Genomic DNA, 16649 nt, shown 5'->3' on the forward strand with positions numbered 1-16649 from the left:
AGCAAATAAGTTCAAAATCTAAGAAATGCAAGTCAGAGAGATCCTAGTTACTTTAGAAATTAAAATTCTCTGGAATGTTGTACTGAATGCAACTCAAACAAAAAATGAAAGTGTAGCTCTTTCATGCCTACTTCAGCACCTACAATAGAGCAGGAGTTCAATAAATACTTAAGGGTTTATGTTGACTGAATAAGGAGGAACATAGTTACAAACACCACTGCCGCCACAAAAGTGAGCTGCAAATGAGATTAAATTTCAAAAACTGAACGGGAAGTAAGAAGTTGGTTGCCTTTAAAAACGTATCCTAGAATGGGTACTGATGATAATCATAATTTTGGGGCCACTTTGTTATACTTTTTATTCATGCATGAATTCAGCATTTTATTATAAGTACTGAAGTGATATTTAATTATAGAGTTAAAATTTTTTTTAAAAATGGCAAATGACTTACAAGTAGAACATTTGTTTATACTTGATTAAACTGTTTTGGTCATTATGTATCATTTCACTCCTTGCCTTTGAATAAAGATACTCATTTTCATTTACTCTTAGCACACTTCAAGAAATGTAATTAAAAGCTGATGAGTAACCAAGATACTGTGTACTGGGAATGTGGAAATATTTACTTTCTGTGGAGTGTGAATTAGTCAGATATGCAGATTTTGTGGAACATAGATAAGAATTTTCAATAAAATCTCAAGCAGTTGAATGGTTCAACATTAATAATTTGTTGCTCATTCAAGTAACTGTTTTCAAACTCCATTCACCATTTCCCTGTACCTCAAATGAGAGATTCACTCAGATTGATAGTCTTTTTTTTTTTTTTTTTTTTTTAAAGATTTTATTTATTTATTTGTCATAGAGAGAGAAGCGAGAGTGAGCACAGGCAGACAGAGTGGCAGGCAGAGGCAGAGGGAGAAGCAGGCTCCCTGCCAAGCAAGGAGCCCGATGTGGGACTCGATCCCAGGACGCTGGGATCATGACCCGAGCCGAAGGCAGCTGCTTAACCAACTGAGCCACCCAGGCGTCCCCAGATTGATAGTCTTAATAAGAAAGCCATTCCACTGAATATCTTAAGCTTGATTTATATGAAAGGCTTTTTTAATTGAGGTGTAGTTGACATACCATATTATATTTGTTTCGGGTATATAACAGAATGACTTGATATTTGCATATAATGCGAAATGATCATGTTTGCTTTCCCCTGTCACCATATAAAGTTACATAGTATGCAAATAATATTAATTACATTAACCACACTATACATTACATCTCCATGACTTATTTATTTTACAATTGGAAACTTGTACCTCCTGACTTCTTTTTATACACCCCTCAACTCACCTCCCCTCTAGCGTCCACCAGTCTTTTCTCTGCATTTATGAGTTTTGTTTTGAAAATTTGTTTATTTGTTTTTTGGGTTCACATATAAGTGAAATCACACAGTATTTGTCTTTGACTTATTTCATTTAGAGTAATAGCTTCACGGTCCATCCATGTTGTCACAAATGGCAAACTTTCACTTTTTTTTTGTTTGAGTAGTATTCTACTGTGTGTGTGTATATCTATCTATCTATATAGATAGCAAAATAATCTATCTATTTATATAGATATATAAATAAACATATATAGATATATATAGTCTTCTTTATCTGTTCACCCACTGATAGACACTTTGGTTGTTTCCATATCTTAACTAATGTGAATAATGCTTCAGTGAACATAGAGATGCATATATCTTAAATTAGTGTTTTCATTTTCTTAAGATAAATACTTAGAAGTAAAATTGTTAGATCATGTTGTTGTTCTCTTTTAACTTTTTGAGGAGCTGCCGTTCTGTTTTCATGATGGCTGCACCAGTTTACATTCCTACCAGCAGTGCCCAAGGGTTCCCATTTCTCCACATCCTTACCAACACTTGTTATTTCTTGTCTTTTTGCTAATAGCCATTCTGACAGGTGGGAGGTGCTATCTCATTGTAGTTTTGATTTAATTTTCCCTGATGATTAATGATGTTGAACACGTTTTCATGTAGCTGTTGGCTACTTGTATGTCTTCTTGGGAGAAGGGTCTATTCAGATCCTTGGCTTATTTTTTAATAATTTTGTTGTTGCTGTTGTTGTGTTATATGAATTCTTTATGTATTTTGGATATCAACCCCTGATTATGTATATGATTTGCAAATATCTTCTTCCATTCAGTGGGGGTGACTTTTTATTTATTTTGGTAATGATTTCCTTCATGGTGCAGCTTTTCATTTTGATGTGGTCCCAATTGTTTATTTTTGCTTTTGTTACCATTACCTTTGAAGTCAGATTCAAAAATATATCACCAAAAGTGATGTCTTGAGCTTACTGCCTATGTTTTCTTCTAAGAGTTCTATGGTTTCAGATCTTACATTTGATCCTTTAATCTATTTTGAGTTAATTTTTGTGTATGGTATAAGATATTGGTCCCATTTCATTCTTTATGTGTGGCTATCAGTTTTCCCATCACCATTTATTGTACACATTATCCTTTCTCCATTGTATATTCTTGTCCCATTTGTCATAAGTTAATTGAGTATATATGCATTGGCTTATTTCTGGGCTCTATATTCTGTTCCATTGATTTCTGTATCTGTTTTTATGCCATACCAGGCTGTTCAATTACTGTAGCTTTGTAATAAATTTTGAAAGCAAGGAACATGTTGCCTCTAGCTTTGTTCTTTTTTCTCAAGATTGTTTTGGCTATTTGGAATATTTTGTTGTTCCATACACATTTTATTATTGTTTGTTCAATTTCTATTAAAAATGCCATGGGAATTTTGCTAGAGGCTGCATTGAATCTATACATTTCTTCAGGTAACACAGACATTTTTAACAGTCTTAATTCTTCCAAATCATGAGCATTGAATATCTTTCCATTTATTTGTGTTTTCTTCAGTTTCTTTCATCAGTGTCTCATATTTTCAGTGTACAGGTCTTTTACCTCCTTGGTTAAATTTATTCCTAGATCATATTGCATTCTTTCTGATGCAGTTGTAAATGGGATAGTTACCTTAATTTTTCTTTTTTGCTAGTTTGCTGTAAGAGGATAAAACAGCAGATTTTTGTATATTGATTTTATATGTTGCAACTTTGCCAAATTTTGTTATTAGTTTGAAGACTTTTGGTTCAGTCTTAAGAGTTTTCTATATAAAATCATCCCACCTACAAATAGTTACAATTTTACTTCTTTCTTTCTGATTTGGATGTATTTTATTTCTTTGTCTTGCCTAATTGCTCTGATTAGGATTTTTAATACTATGTTGAATAAAAGTGGTAGGAGTGGGTGTCCTTGTGATACTCCTGATCATAGAAGAAAAGCTAAAATCTTTTCACTTCTGAGTATGATGTTAGTTTTGGCTTGTTATATATAGCCTTTATAATGTTGATGTATATTTTCTCTATACCTGTTTTGTTGAGTTTTTATCAGACATGGATATTGAATTTTTCTCAAATGTTGTTTCTGAGATTATCATATGTGACTTTCATCCTTCATTTTGTTAATGTGGTGTAGGATATTGATTGATCTGTAGATGTTGAACCATCCTTGCATCCCTGGATAAATCTCACTTGATCTTGGTGTATGATCTTATTAATATATTGTTGAATTTGATTTGTTAATATTGTGTTAAGAAATTTTATATCTGTGTTCATCAGGGATATTGGTCTACTCTCTCTCTCTCTCTCTCTCTCTCTCTCTCTGTGTGTGTGTGTGTGTGTGTGTGTGTGTGTGTGTGTTTGGGGTCTTTCTCTAATTTTGGTAGCAGGGTAATGCTGGCCTTGTGAAATGAGTTTAGAAGGATTCCCTCTTCCTTGATTTTTTTGGAGAGTTGGAGAAGGATAGGTACTAAATCTTTGAATGTTTGGTAGAATTCACCAGTGAGGCCATCTGGTCCTGGACTTTTGTTTGAGGAGAAGTTTTTGATTTAATCTCCTTGCTGGCGATTGTTCTATTCAGATTTTCTATTTCTTTATGATTTTGCCTTAGAAGATTCTATGTTTCTGGGATTATGTCTGTCTTCTATGTTATCCAATTTGTTGACATATAATTTTTCATAGTAGTCTCTTATGATCCTTTGTATTTCTTCAGGATCAGTTGTAACTTCTCTTTCATTTCTGATTTTATTTATATGACCCCCCCCTTTTTTTCTTAGTTAATCTAGCTGAAGTTTATAAGCTTTGTTGATAACCAGCTCTTGGTTTCATCAATCTTTTCTATTGTCTTTTAAGTCTTTATTTCATTTATTTCTGCTCTAGTCTTTATTTCCTTAATTCTACTAACTTTGGGCATGATTTGTTCCCCCTTTTTATTATTCATTTAGGTGTAAAGTTAGATGGTTTATTTGAGAATTTTCTTGTTTCTTGAGGTAGGCCTGAACTTCCCTCTTAGAACTACTTGTGCTACAACCCAGATTTTGGTATGTTGAATTTTTATTTTCATTCATCTCAAGGTATTTTTTAATTGTTTCTATAAGCCCCATAATGCAGATCTCGCTCTTCTTAACGTTTTTAAGATACTTTGTATAGACCCTTTAAGCTGTTTTCACTTTTTGAACTTTTTTGTTCTTTTTGTGCTGTGTTTGGGTGAGTTCTATTGCCTTTGTCTTCCAGGTCACTGATCTTTTCTTCTGCATCAGGTGGTCTGCTGTTGAACCACTCTCGTGTATTTTTCAGTTCAGTTATTTTATTCTTCATGTCTGTATCTTCTGCTTGGTTCTCTCACATATATATATATTTATCTCCTTGTGGGATTTCTCATTCCTTTCATCATTCTTCTTCTGAGATTGGTAAGTATGTTTATGACTATTACTTTGAAGTCTTTATTAAGGAAATTACTTATCTTCATTTCATTAACATTTTTTTCTGTGGTTTTATTTTCTTCTTTCATTTGGAACTTATTCTTCTGTTTCCTTACTTTGCTTGGCTCTCTCTATTTCTGTGTATTAGACAAAATGGCTATCTCTCTCTGTCTTAAAGAAGTGGTCACAGAAAGATGGCAGGTATTTTAGTACCTTGGGGTTAGAGCCTTCACGGAACTGTCTTTGATTGTTTCAGTTCCATGGAGACCAGAAATGCAAGCTTCCATGGCCACCAGAACCAGGTGTTCAAGTGACAGGCTCTGAAAGGACTACCTGCACCTGTTGCCTTTAATGGGGCATAAGGGAGTCTGCCCTTTGCGTTTTAGCAGGGCAGGGCTATGAGGAAGCACCAGGCTGGGGCATGCCCACCTTCTGGTTTTAGCAAGTCAGGATTGAGGGTCAGTGCAGTCAGTGATGACAAGGTAGAGGGAGAGTGCAAAAATTACACCCACCAACACCTTTGCTTCTGGAGAGAGTTCCAATAGGCCTCTGACCCTCCAGAGATGCTTTAAGAGTAGGCAGTGAATCTTCTTCATCTATTGTTAACCATTTTTCAAACTATTGCTTTCATGTTGGGTCCCAGGGCAAATGAAACTGTGCAAACACTTTAAGTTAGAAATCTCAGTTTCCTATGGCCCTTTGGGTCTCCTGGATATAAGACTTTGGTTTTCAAACCAGACTTTGGGGGTTGTATCTCTGGTGCAAGTCCTAAGGGTTGGAGACCCTGATATGGGGCTTGTGCCTTTTGCTTCTCAGGAATATGCTTTTTATTTGTGAGATCCCTTCCACTTGTGGGTGTCCACACTGGGGGCAGGGTTTTTGGCAAGACCATGTCTCTGCATCTCCTACCCATCTCAGTTTATCCCTTTAATCCCTTGTTGTGGAGGAGCTGTTCAGCTTGTTTTCACTTTTTTTTTTTTTTTTTTCAGAGAGAATTTTCTATACGTAACTGTAGATTTGGTGTGTCTATGGGAGGAGGTAAATTTAGAGTCTTCCTATGCTGCCATCTTGAACTGCCCACCCTAAGTTTTGTGTGTGCGTGTGTGTATTTTTTTATAATTTCCCTATTTACATTATTCAGATCCATTTAACTCGAGTATTTTGTCATTTAAAGTAATAACTCATCAATCTGTTAGTGCAACCTTTCTTTATGTTACTTTTCTTAGTGCTATGAAATGTGCTATTTTGAATCACTGAAATGTTATAAACCACCAGATTGCTAATTGCTTTGGAGGCTGTGAAAAAATAATTACTCCACATTATTTTTGATATTTAATTGACAGTGTAATGCATTTAACTAAAGACCTGCAATAAACTATTTCTAATTACTGAGGGTGGTGGAGTGGAAAAGTAGGCTGTAAAGGTTTACAAGGGAAACAATGTCTTCTCCATTACTCTAAAAAGTCATTGTTGATAATACTTTTTCAGAGATGAAAAACAAAAACAAAAACTTCCCCAATGGAAAATTCTGGAAAGCTAAGAAGAGTTGTAGAATACTTTTACTCAGGATATAGTAGGGGAATTTTTTAAATTAATAAAATGTACTGGTGATGGGGTGATGTACGTCATATACTACCCTTACCATGCTTGTACTAAAATTTCTCCTTCTTCAGTTGGCAGAACTTTATGAGGGAGATAATCATGCCACTGCCAGAATGAATAATCTTTATCACTGACTGGTGTTCAATTTATTTTGCGTCTGTAGAGCATTCATCTGAAAAGCTCTGCCTAATTTTATATGTCATTGGAATATGTAGATATATCAGAAAATGGAATTGTTTTTAGCTCCCAGGTAAGAATTCATGTTATAACGTGATTCTTGAAAATAACACTTAGAACCTGATTCAAGGAATTCCAACAGTCTAGAAGTGTCACAGATTGATGTGTAAAAGATGTTAGGCTCTTTGAATAGATATGTTCTGTTTTCATTTCCTACTATCTTTGAAATGGTATTAAAATCAGCATATTCTTTTCTTCCCCATAACTTCTGACAAAATTAAAATGTCTCCATTGGTATGTCATTAAATTGCTTATTTAATTTCAATTATGTACATTTTCCAAAAACACAACCAAAATAAGTGACCTGTTTCAGGGAATGTAAATTATTTTCAGAATTTCAGAAATTGAAAAGGGATAAGAGGAAGGAGAAAATGCTGGGCTGGTGTGAAGCGATAGCCCGTAACCCTCACAGAATTCCAAACAACACACGAACGCCTGAGATCTCAGGGGATTTGGCTGATGCCTCACAAACCTCCACATTGGTGAGTGAAAAGTTATTTTTCTTCAAAATGGCTTGTGTATAAATGGAATGCTAAGGAAATGTGGAAAGGGATAACTTTTATGTAAACATTATTCTTGTTTACAGTAATATTTACATTTGTATTATATTGTTCATATAGATAATTTATATTAATAAAAATGTTTAATGTCATATACTATTAGAGCTTAATTCAGATAAAACAACAGTTTCTTTTTCTTTGTATTTCTTTGAGCCTTGCCCCTCCATTATGTTAGTGACCTTAAAGAGTTACTTAAAGTTCATATTTTGCAATCTACATTTGTGTAATGGAATCAGTGGAAAAAAATGAGTACAGAGTTATCCAAAATTAATGAAAAATCAGAATCAAGCCTTCTGTGTTTTCCTATATACATTCTAAAAATCTCTGAAAAGAGTATTAAAATTAAAATTTTATACAAATTTGTGAATTACATAAAGACAAAAATAATTTGAAGACTGAATCAATATTACACTCTTCCATATTTTGTTTTCTGCTTAACTTAAATAGCCAGCTGCAGCTAGCCATTGTTTCCCAGTGATTAGGAAGAGAGAACTCATTAGCAAAAGGGGTTTTATGCATTTTGTTTAGATTTGGCTGCAACATTCTTCATTTTGATTTAAAGAAGAAAAATTCCATTCAGTCTGTAAGTTTTAAATTGATTTGTTAGATATATTTTAATTATTGTTTTGACATTTTGTATGAACACAAGTGTTTTCATTAGCCTGTTGATGAACATATAATTAGATATAAGCAATGATTTTAGGTTTAATTTTTACTCTAGAATTATTTGCTAAGTCCCACTATTTTAAATAGAAATAATGATCTCGAGTAAACAGTATTGAGTGAATATCAAGAGAAACCACCTGAAGGAGTGGGCATTCAGTTGACAAGATAGAAGTGAGATCTTCCTTAAATTCCATCATCTTAGATTGTGAAGAGAGGGCTGACAGTATGAAGAAATGTGTGTAATGTCATGAAATAGTCAAAGTTCTGATGAATAAATTTTTTGGAATTATCTGCATTGGTTTATCTCACTCTAACATGATCTTTTGTAAATTATTATTTTCAATAAAATTGCATGACATGAGTTAACACCATTTAAAAAATGTGTTACACAATGTTTATACATAAAGCTGGACTTTGTCAGGTATCGTACAAAGGGTAAAAATTGTAAGATAAAAATAATTACTTCCATGCTTTTATTAGGATGACTTTAGTGCTTAATTTCTATTTCATAGAACCATAGATCAAAACCATAAAAATTCTTGAGTAAACATTTGACCTGTTTTTCTCCTATAATTGGGTAACCTAATATTAACATAATTTTCCAGATGTGAACTATGGCCCAGAGAAATTAATTGACTTTCCCCGTGTCACTTAGCTAGTAAATGATAAAAAGATTGCTAGAAGCCAGGTTTCTCAAGGCGAGGTTTTATTTTACTACACCGTGCTGCCTCACTTTCTTGATGACATTTTCTTCTCATCCAGATACTTTTAGGAGAAGGAAAACTCATCAAGTTACCAATTTAATAAATCCAGTAATTCATATTTTAGAATCCAATGCCATACTAGGTGGATAGCCTCTAGTCATTGAAACATAATTTCAACATTCTCCACATAGAAAAATGAAATATGTCTTTCTTATATCATAGCCTATGTGTCTTAGTCAGTTCTCCTTCACTGTCAAATGATGACTCAAAGATACATACTCTTTTCATCTTTTAATGCTGCCTTCCTAAGGACATGGATTCTTAGGTCCCTGAGGGAAAGGAAGAGACTTTGGGAGTGATTGTACATGTGGTATATGAAGCGGCCTTGAATGTGTGCATATTCTTCTGTTGACAAAACTTAGTTGCATGGCCCCATCTGAGCTGCAAGGGAGGCTGGTAAATGTTAGTAAGCCATATAACCAAGAAGAGCATATGGAATTAGAAAGCACCCAGTCCCTCTCTGCCATAGACCTCCATCTGGTTGCCAAATATTTAGATAATGTTTCCACTCCCTCATGAAAAAGGATTATTACTTTCCAAGAGAAATAACAAAAGTATTTCAGTCACTGGATTCAGTTCAAGTTCATGAGCACTGGCTATTTATGGTCCTCATCAAATGATGGTGATAGCAAATCACCTACGAATAGATTATCTGCATTTTGCAACCAGCTCCCAACATCCATATATACCCAATATATAGGAGAGAAGTAGGACAAGGGAAACCACAATAACATTCATGCTTGGAAAAAGAATCAGATACACATGGAAATCAAAGGTGAAATCCTGCTAAACAGGAAGGATCTTTGAATAGGCTCTGTCCCTGCTCCCTGGGGAGATCTTTGTTAGTTGTTCTCTCTGGCCTCTGGATATCTCTCTGGAAAGTTCATTTTCTTTTATTCTCCTTGTCAATATTTAAAGTGCCTAATGAGGGTTGTATACCCTTAAAATATTTTTTTCCTATTTTGCGAAAATTGTGGGACCAAGAGTTGTTTTAAGTCTTAAATATTTCAAGGTTTGTATTTTGGTGATCATGGTCTTTGAATACTACAATTTTCAGAAATCTTCATAGGATTCTGATCGATTTGCTTCCTCATAGTCCATGTGCTTAAGAAAATTCTTTCTGGGAAGCCCTTGACTTTCTCTTCTCTCATGCCTCTTTCTTAAGATGATATTATCTTGGAAATTAGTCTGGAGGACCACAGCCTTAACCCAATTTTTGTAAAGTGATACTTTGTTTAACTGAAAAGTTTTACTCAGTGTCAGCTCTAAATCTCATAAATACCTTGAGTCACTTTATACAAATGTACATTTTTACTGTATCTTTGTTATCTGTATTTTTACTGTATCTTTGTTACTCAACACTTGGCAAAGTCATATCCCATCATTTGGGGTTGAGAAGAAGCCAGACATTTTGTCCAATAAACCCTTAAACTTCTATAGTCTTTTTGTTCCTAGTCAGATCTGCTTTTATACTAGTTCCTGAGCTTCTTTTAACACTTTGCTGAATGTAGCCAATAATTGATAACATACATTACTCAGTTTTGTTTTTCCATCTATTTTGAGTGTTTCCAGCCCAGCAGGCCCACTGTCTGCCTCTCAAGTTAATTCAGACTGTAGTTTTGCCAAGAGTTTTGCCAGGACATCAGATAGATGGCTTTCTACTTTTGAAATTGGTTTCTTTGCCACCCACTGCCCAACCACTCAGCAAACGATATACTTTAGATTTTTGTGGTGGTAGCACAGGCTTTGGCTACCAACTTCTATATTTAGGTCGTTACAAAAGTTGGGGTACAAGAAGGAAAACAGGAAATAGTAATTCTAGCACAGAATGTAATATGAATATTTATTTAATCAGCTCTTGAAGGACTGAAAAAGTGTATGTGCTTAGTAACTGCAAGAAGTAACGACCATCCAGAGAGAGAACACTGGGAGGAGGAAGGAGTTATTTGAACCTAAAAGGCTGAAAGAGAAGACCCTCAGATTGCACCTTAGACTTTGAGAAGGGAGGCTTCTCAGCAGATGTAGGAGCCTTGAGTTCAGAGAAGGGACTCAGGATCTTGGATCTAGACTCTGAAGGAGAGGCTCTTCTCAATCCTTAAATATCCAAGTGGAAGGAAGAGAAGATGGTGCAATAAGAATAGTTAGATTGGGCACCTGGGTGTCTCAGTGGGTTAAACCTCTCCTTCAGCTTACATTATGATCCCGGGGTCCTGGGATCAAGAGTAGACGCGTCGGGCTCTCTACTCAGCTTCCCTTCCACTCTCTCTTTGCCTGCCTCTCTGCCCACTTGTGATCTCTGTCTGTTAAATAAATAATAAATAAAAATCTAAAAAGAAAAAAAAAAGCAAGAATAATTAGATGGTGCAATAAAATGATGCAATAAGAAACTTGGACCCACTTTCCACTACTGACTTACAAAATCATTGCTGGGATGACACTAGCAGAAACAGGATAAGCAAGAAGAAACCAATCCTTTTTCTCTCCCTGTCTTCTAGTTTCCATTAGCACTAGTATTGGCAGAAGCTGGCCAAGAGGTAAATGTCAAAGGAGCAATCTGATTTGAAGGCCCCTAGCTCCAGCGTCTTGAAGTGGATTATGGCAGACCTGATTTAGAGTTGAGTAGTATTATCTTAGTAATCAGTATAAAAAATTAAGAAGAGAAGCTTTAACAAATCAACTCAGAAATTTTAATGGCTTAGCATAATTGAGCTTTGCTTTTGCTCAAGACTTACTCTGATAAAGGTCATTTGACTCTCCAACAATGAATGGCAGGATCCCTACTCCTTCCATCTCTTGGGACTATTGTCTTAAACAAAGGACATCTGAGTTTATCAGATAACATAAGGGAAAGAATGAGTGGGTGACCATGGAGATATCTGGTTAAGTCTGGAAGTGATGCATATCACTTGATGCCCTTGGCTGGAAATCAAAGACATACTCCAGTGTATCTGTGAGAAGGATGAGAAATATGGTCTTGTATGACTGAAATAAGGAAATTGAGAGCACTCAACAAGCTTCTACCACAAATGCATTCCTTTGAGAGGTAGCAGTTTTGTCCTATATTTCCATTTTGTATGCACATATTTTATTATTACTCCTCTGCTGTCATCCTGAGCATTTGAGGCTTTCTGGTACAGATCATACCCCATCTAATGATAATGGTGGTGATGAGGAAGAGGAGGAGAAGGGAGATGGCTGATTAGGAAGTGCTCTGAGTTTTCTAAATATTTAACACATATTCTCATTTTTAATACTCACAAGAGTCCAGTGAAGTAGGCATAACCATTATCACTATTTTGGAAAGGAAACTGGATAAGTTGGATACAGAAACTGAGGCACAGAGAAATTTAAAATCCTGCCTAAAGTGACCCAGGTAACGTTGATGAGGCTAGGATTCCAGCAATCCAAACAGTCTAAATCTGGAGGGCCACTCTGTCATGTCTCCTCAAGTTGGGGGAGAATAGTCATTATTTGAATTGTATGCATTTAGTTAAACACAAGGATTGTGAATGAGAGAATAATACAGCAGAGTGTGGCATAAAGACAAATAGGGTCTTCTCTTTATAATCTTATGGTTATATGTGACTGTTAGATTATTCTCTGCTCTGCACTTAGTGACGTATAAATATGGCCGTTTTTATAGCCATTTTCACCACTATGCCATCAATAACTGACATAATTGAAAAGAACTGTGTTTTTTTAGATTTTATTTATTTATGAGAGAGAAAGACAGAGAGAGAGAGAAAGTGCAGGAGCTAGGAAGAGGGACAAAGGGAGAGGAAGAGGGAGAAGCACACTCCCCGCTGGGCAGGAAACCTACAGGGGACTCCATCCCAAGCTCCAGAGATCATGACCTGAGCTGAAGGCAGATGCTTAACCAACTTTGCCACCCAGTTGCCCCAGAATAGGTTTTTTGTTGTTCTTATGTTGTTTTGTTTTGTTTTTAAATCTATCAATCAATTGAGATTACCTGCTTTTTAAATTCAGGAAATATTAATTTAGTGTAAATGTTTTAAATTGAATTTGAGGTAAGTGTCATTTTTTAGGTAGTCAGCAATGACTCCAGAGAAAATTACTTTTCTATAACCAGTGATGAGTCTTCGAGGCTGTGAGTAGATTATCATTAAGTAGAGAAAAAGAACAAAATGTCACTTGATGTATTTGATGAGGTGACTTGCCACTTCCAACCATGTATTTGTCAACTCAGGGTACATTTTGCAACCTTGTATGTACATTTTCCAGGATGAGGTACTTGCAACTCTAGAAGAGACTGAAGAGGGAAGACTAGATAAGAAAGCTTTCAAGGATTTCTACATCTGTGTGTGATATATTTATAAAGCTGTGTAATTTTCAGAGCAGTCTTTATGTCCATCGTTTCATTATAGCTTACAACCATACTGAGATGAACACAATACAAATTTAATTATTCAAAGAGGTAATGATATGGAGATGTTCTTAAGAGTTTTGGGTAATTCACTTCAAATCATAAGGCCACAGATCTTCTAATTTCTAGGTTATTTATATACTACACCCATTATGAGAAATTGATACGATTGTTTATATTATTCAAGAGAAAATATCCTAACTCAGAAAGGTTAAATAATTTGTCTCAGAAATGGTGTCTGATTTTTGTCTGATTTTAAATCTTAAGATTTTTCCAGTTTGCTATAAAGCTCTCTAAAAATAAGACCTATGCAACTAATTAATTTTTGAACACTATATCAAAAACTAATGATGTACTATATTTTGGCTAATTGAATTTAAATTTAAAAAATAAATATAATTAATTAATTAATTAAAAATACCCATTTAAAGAAGAAAACTTGCAGCTACTAGACAAAGTAATTCCTTGCACAATCCAGTAAGTATTTATTAATAAAACATGCAGTTAAAAAGATTCATGTTTCATTGTGTCATAATCTTATTTTCAAAATAGAACAGTTTTGTTGAAGGTTAAATTTCCATACTTATTAAGCTTATGAAAAATCAGAAATGAAAATGAAGCACTTTTATTTTTACTTTTAATCATATCATTATCACATTTTTTGTTATTCTTATTGCTCAGAGGCTCTACTATTATTTCCTTGGTTTTATATTAAACTAGCCCACTTGGATATTTGTGTAATATAGAAAAAATCAGGACCTGAACTAAAAAGACTTTTTCATTTAGAATTCCATTCTTTATCATTTGGTGAATACTGACATCCCCTGGATATCAAATAGAAAATGCATATAATTTGTATGATTCATAATAATTGTCGATATAATAATTAATTAATAATATTAATTATGATTGGTTAATAATAATTGTTGATAATAATAATTGATAATTAATTACGATGATCTCACAATTTAAATAAACAATAATATCACAAAAGAGCAAAATTTGATGAAAATAAAGGTAATAAGTCAGGTAGAACTTTTGCTATAGAGAGATGAATATAACATTTTTTTTTTCCTTATTCTAAGCCAAAACATAAAAATGAGGTGGAGTGGATATTATTTGCTATGCCTACCCACATCCAAGTCTAGTAGGTTGAAGTCCTTTGTGTTAAAATCAACAAAATGTTTTAAATTGTTTGCCTTCTATTCATAACATTCAGCAGTGGAGTTGGTTAAAGTGATTAGAGTATGTTGTATTGAATCTAATATACAATATTTAATCACCAAATTGGAGTGAAGCATCCTATTGACTATAAAACTTGATTCAAGTTAACCATTGATGTCAGCACAGATACTAGCATATCAAACTGAGGAGGAAAGTAATCTGCTTCATAAATAGTAATTATGGTGGTGATGTTTATTTCATTATGGAAATGCATATGAGGACCGTATATGTGATCTAGATTATATACCCCCAATTTTTTTTTTCTAGATATCTCCAAGGCTAGTTTCTTCATTCAGGACTTGGTGTGTCTATCCTAACAACGTTGATTAGCGTTGCTGCTGATATCACACCCAGTTATGCCACACGCATTCACTCTATGCCAATTCCGTGTTGCTTTTTTTCTCAGACTCATCTTTATCTGAAAATATTTATATAAATATAAATGTGTGTTGGTTTATTTTCTGTTTCTCTTCACCTGAATGTAAGATGAAAAAGGGAAGATCTGTCTTATTTAGCTCTATGTCCCAGGTGTTTGAAATATAACAGGAACTTAATTAAATTTGTAGAATGGATAAACAGCTTGAGCCAGAGCATGAACTAAGTGAAAGTGAGTTTTGTTTGTTTATAAAGCTCTATTAAGTATAAAATCTCATATATTAAATCCCTTATTTTCATTAGGAATGCCATATTCCTAGAGATATGGAAGAACCCATCTTAAAGATCAAACAATTCTGAGATAGTTTCTATGACCAAAGTACATAAGTTCAAGCTTTGGAAACCAAAATCATGATTGTAAAAAGTAAATTCTACTAAAATAAGATTCTGCCTTCAGTAAGAATTTTAGTATTGAAGGTATTTTATTCAATGCATAGGCAGTAAAATGTAAATTTGTCCTTAATTAAAATATCACACTTACTAATTAATATTTACCAGAATCATTGTCCTCAGTTTCTTCCCAACTGTGCCCATCATTCACTTTTAATTTTATCAGACAGAAGGAAATCATGCATCTGCCTATGGAAAATGGACTGGTATTGTCCCACAAACATTACCTCTCTTAGAAACCAAATACAAGGGAAATAGAAAGAGGAACTTGATTATATTAAATTTCCCCTTAAACCCACAGACTTATTTTCAACAGGCTCACCTTACTTCTCTGAGCAAATGGGACAGTTGTTCATTGTGCAGTAGTCTTTATGCATTCTGAAAATAGATTATGTCAGGGAAGATAGAATTTGTAGAGTTTTTTTTAACATCATTTTTGTTTCCCTTTTAATTCTTTCTTATTTGATCATTTATCAGCTATTGTTTTTAATTGCTATTACAAAGCCTTTACTAAATACTGCCAAAGGCAATAGTGAATGAAATCTAAAATTTTATTAGAATAACTATAAAACACAAATGAGGGAAATTAAATGAAAGACATCATGCCTTTCAAGAGCTTTGATTTTTGTAAGAAAGTAAAATCATTAAAAATATATCCCAGTGGTTGTTATGGAAACAGATTGAATTGAAGAATGCAAAGGGGGAGATTGGTGCTTCAAACATCACACTAGGAAGAAAAATTACATTCACTGTGCAGCTTAAAGTGATGTATTAACTTTAATTGTATAGTTACTGAACAGTGTCAAAACATGATTATTCACAATAGTAATAATTGATCTAAAAATGCTCCTTATATGAAGAGATCTTTTCCTCTAAGGAGTAAATCATGAGATCTTGTTCACAGCTGCTTGTTATCAAAATGTGTCACGTCTGTCTGTTTAATTTAGATATAAATTAAATTGTGAGCTCCTCAAAAAGAAGTTGAATCTTCAATAGTCATTGAATTCTGTGATCGGTATAGTATTTAGAACACATTGATTTTCAAATATTTTCATTTCATTATGACGACTAGTGAGTAGAGTTGTGTATACCCAAATAGGAAAGGCCTCTTGCGTATATGTGGAATTGTGGCAAACTGCTTTTCTCCACTCACAAATGACGCAGATGGCAAAGATTCCTTCTCTGCCCTTGCTCTTGTGGGAGTGTTGTGCTTTCTAGACAGGGGTAGGGAGGATAAATTGACTTGATTTTTGTCAAGTCAGCTTGTTTTTGCCTCAGCATAAAAATTGCACTTGGAAATAAATGGAACATGTCAGAGTAGGACTGAGGAATCCAGAGCTATTTCTGTGCAGCAGTCTTATTCAGTCTTATTCAAAAGACAGGTAAGATAGAGGTCTTAGGTAAATTTTTATCTCAAAACACAATAATTAGTAATATAGTAGTTTTTAATGCCTTTTCTATGCTCAAGAGTTTAGATGTATCTAAAACTTCATGGTAACTCTGAAGGTAGATTTGCTATTCTTATTACACAGAGAAATTAAGGTTGAGAAAGATAGGAAGAG

At 34.2% G+C, this 16649-nt stretch overlaps 1 protein-coding gene across 2 annotated transcripts in view; it reads left to right on the forward strand.

Annotated features, from left to right (window-relative positions):
- Window positions 1-7001: 7001 nt before the first annotated feature.
- Window positions 7002-16649, forward strand: part of MARCHF1 (membrane associated ring-CH-type finger 1) — a 315834-nt gene continuing 306186 nt past the window's right edge. For both annotated transcript variants that reach the window (XM_047717754.1, XM_047717752.1), the window contains exon 1: window positions 7002-7146. In XM_047717754.1, the coding sequence (XP_047573710.1) occupies window positions 7036-7146 (111 nt within the window). In that variant the 5' untranslated portion in view covers window positions 7002-7035. The remainder of the gene's footprint in view (window positions 7147-16649) is intronic.

The sequence above is a fragment of the Lutra lutra genome, chromosome 2 (genome assembly GCF_902655055.1).
Source record: "Lutra lutra chromosome 2, mLutLut1.2, whole genome shotgun sequence".
NCBI classification, from domain to species: domain Eukaryota; kingdom Metazoa; phylum Chordata; class Mammalia; order Carnivora; family Mustelidae; genus Lutra; species Lutra lutra.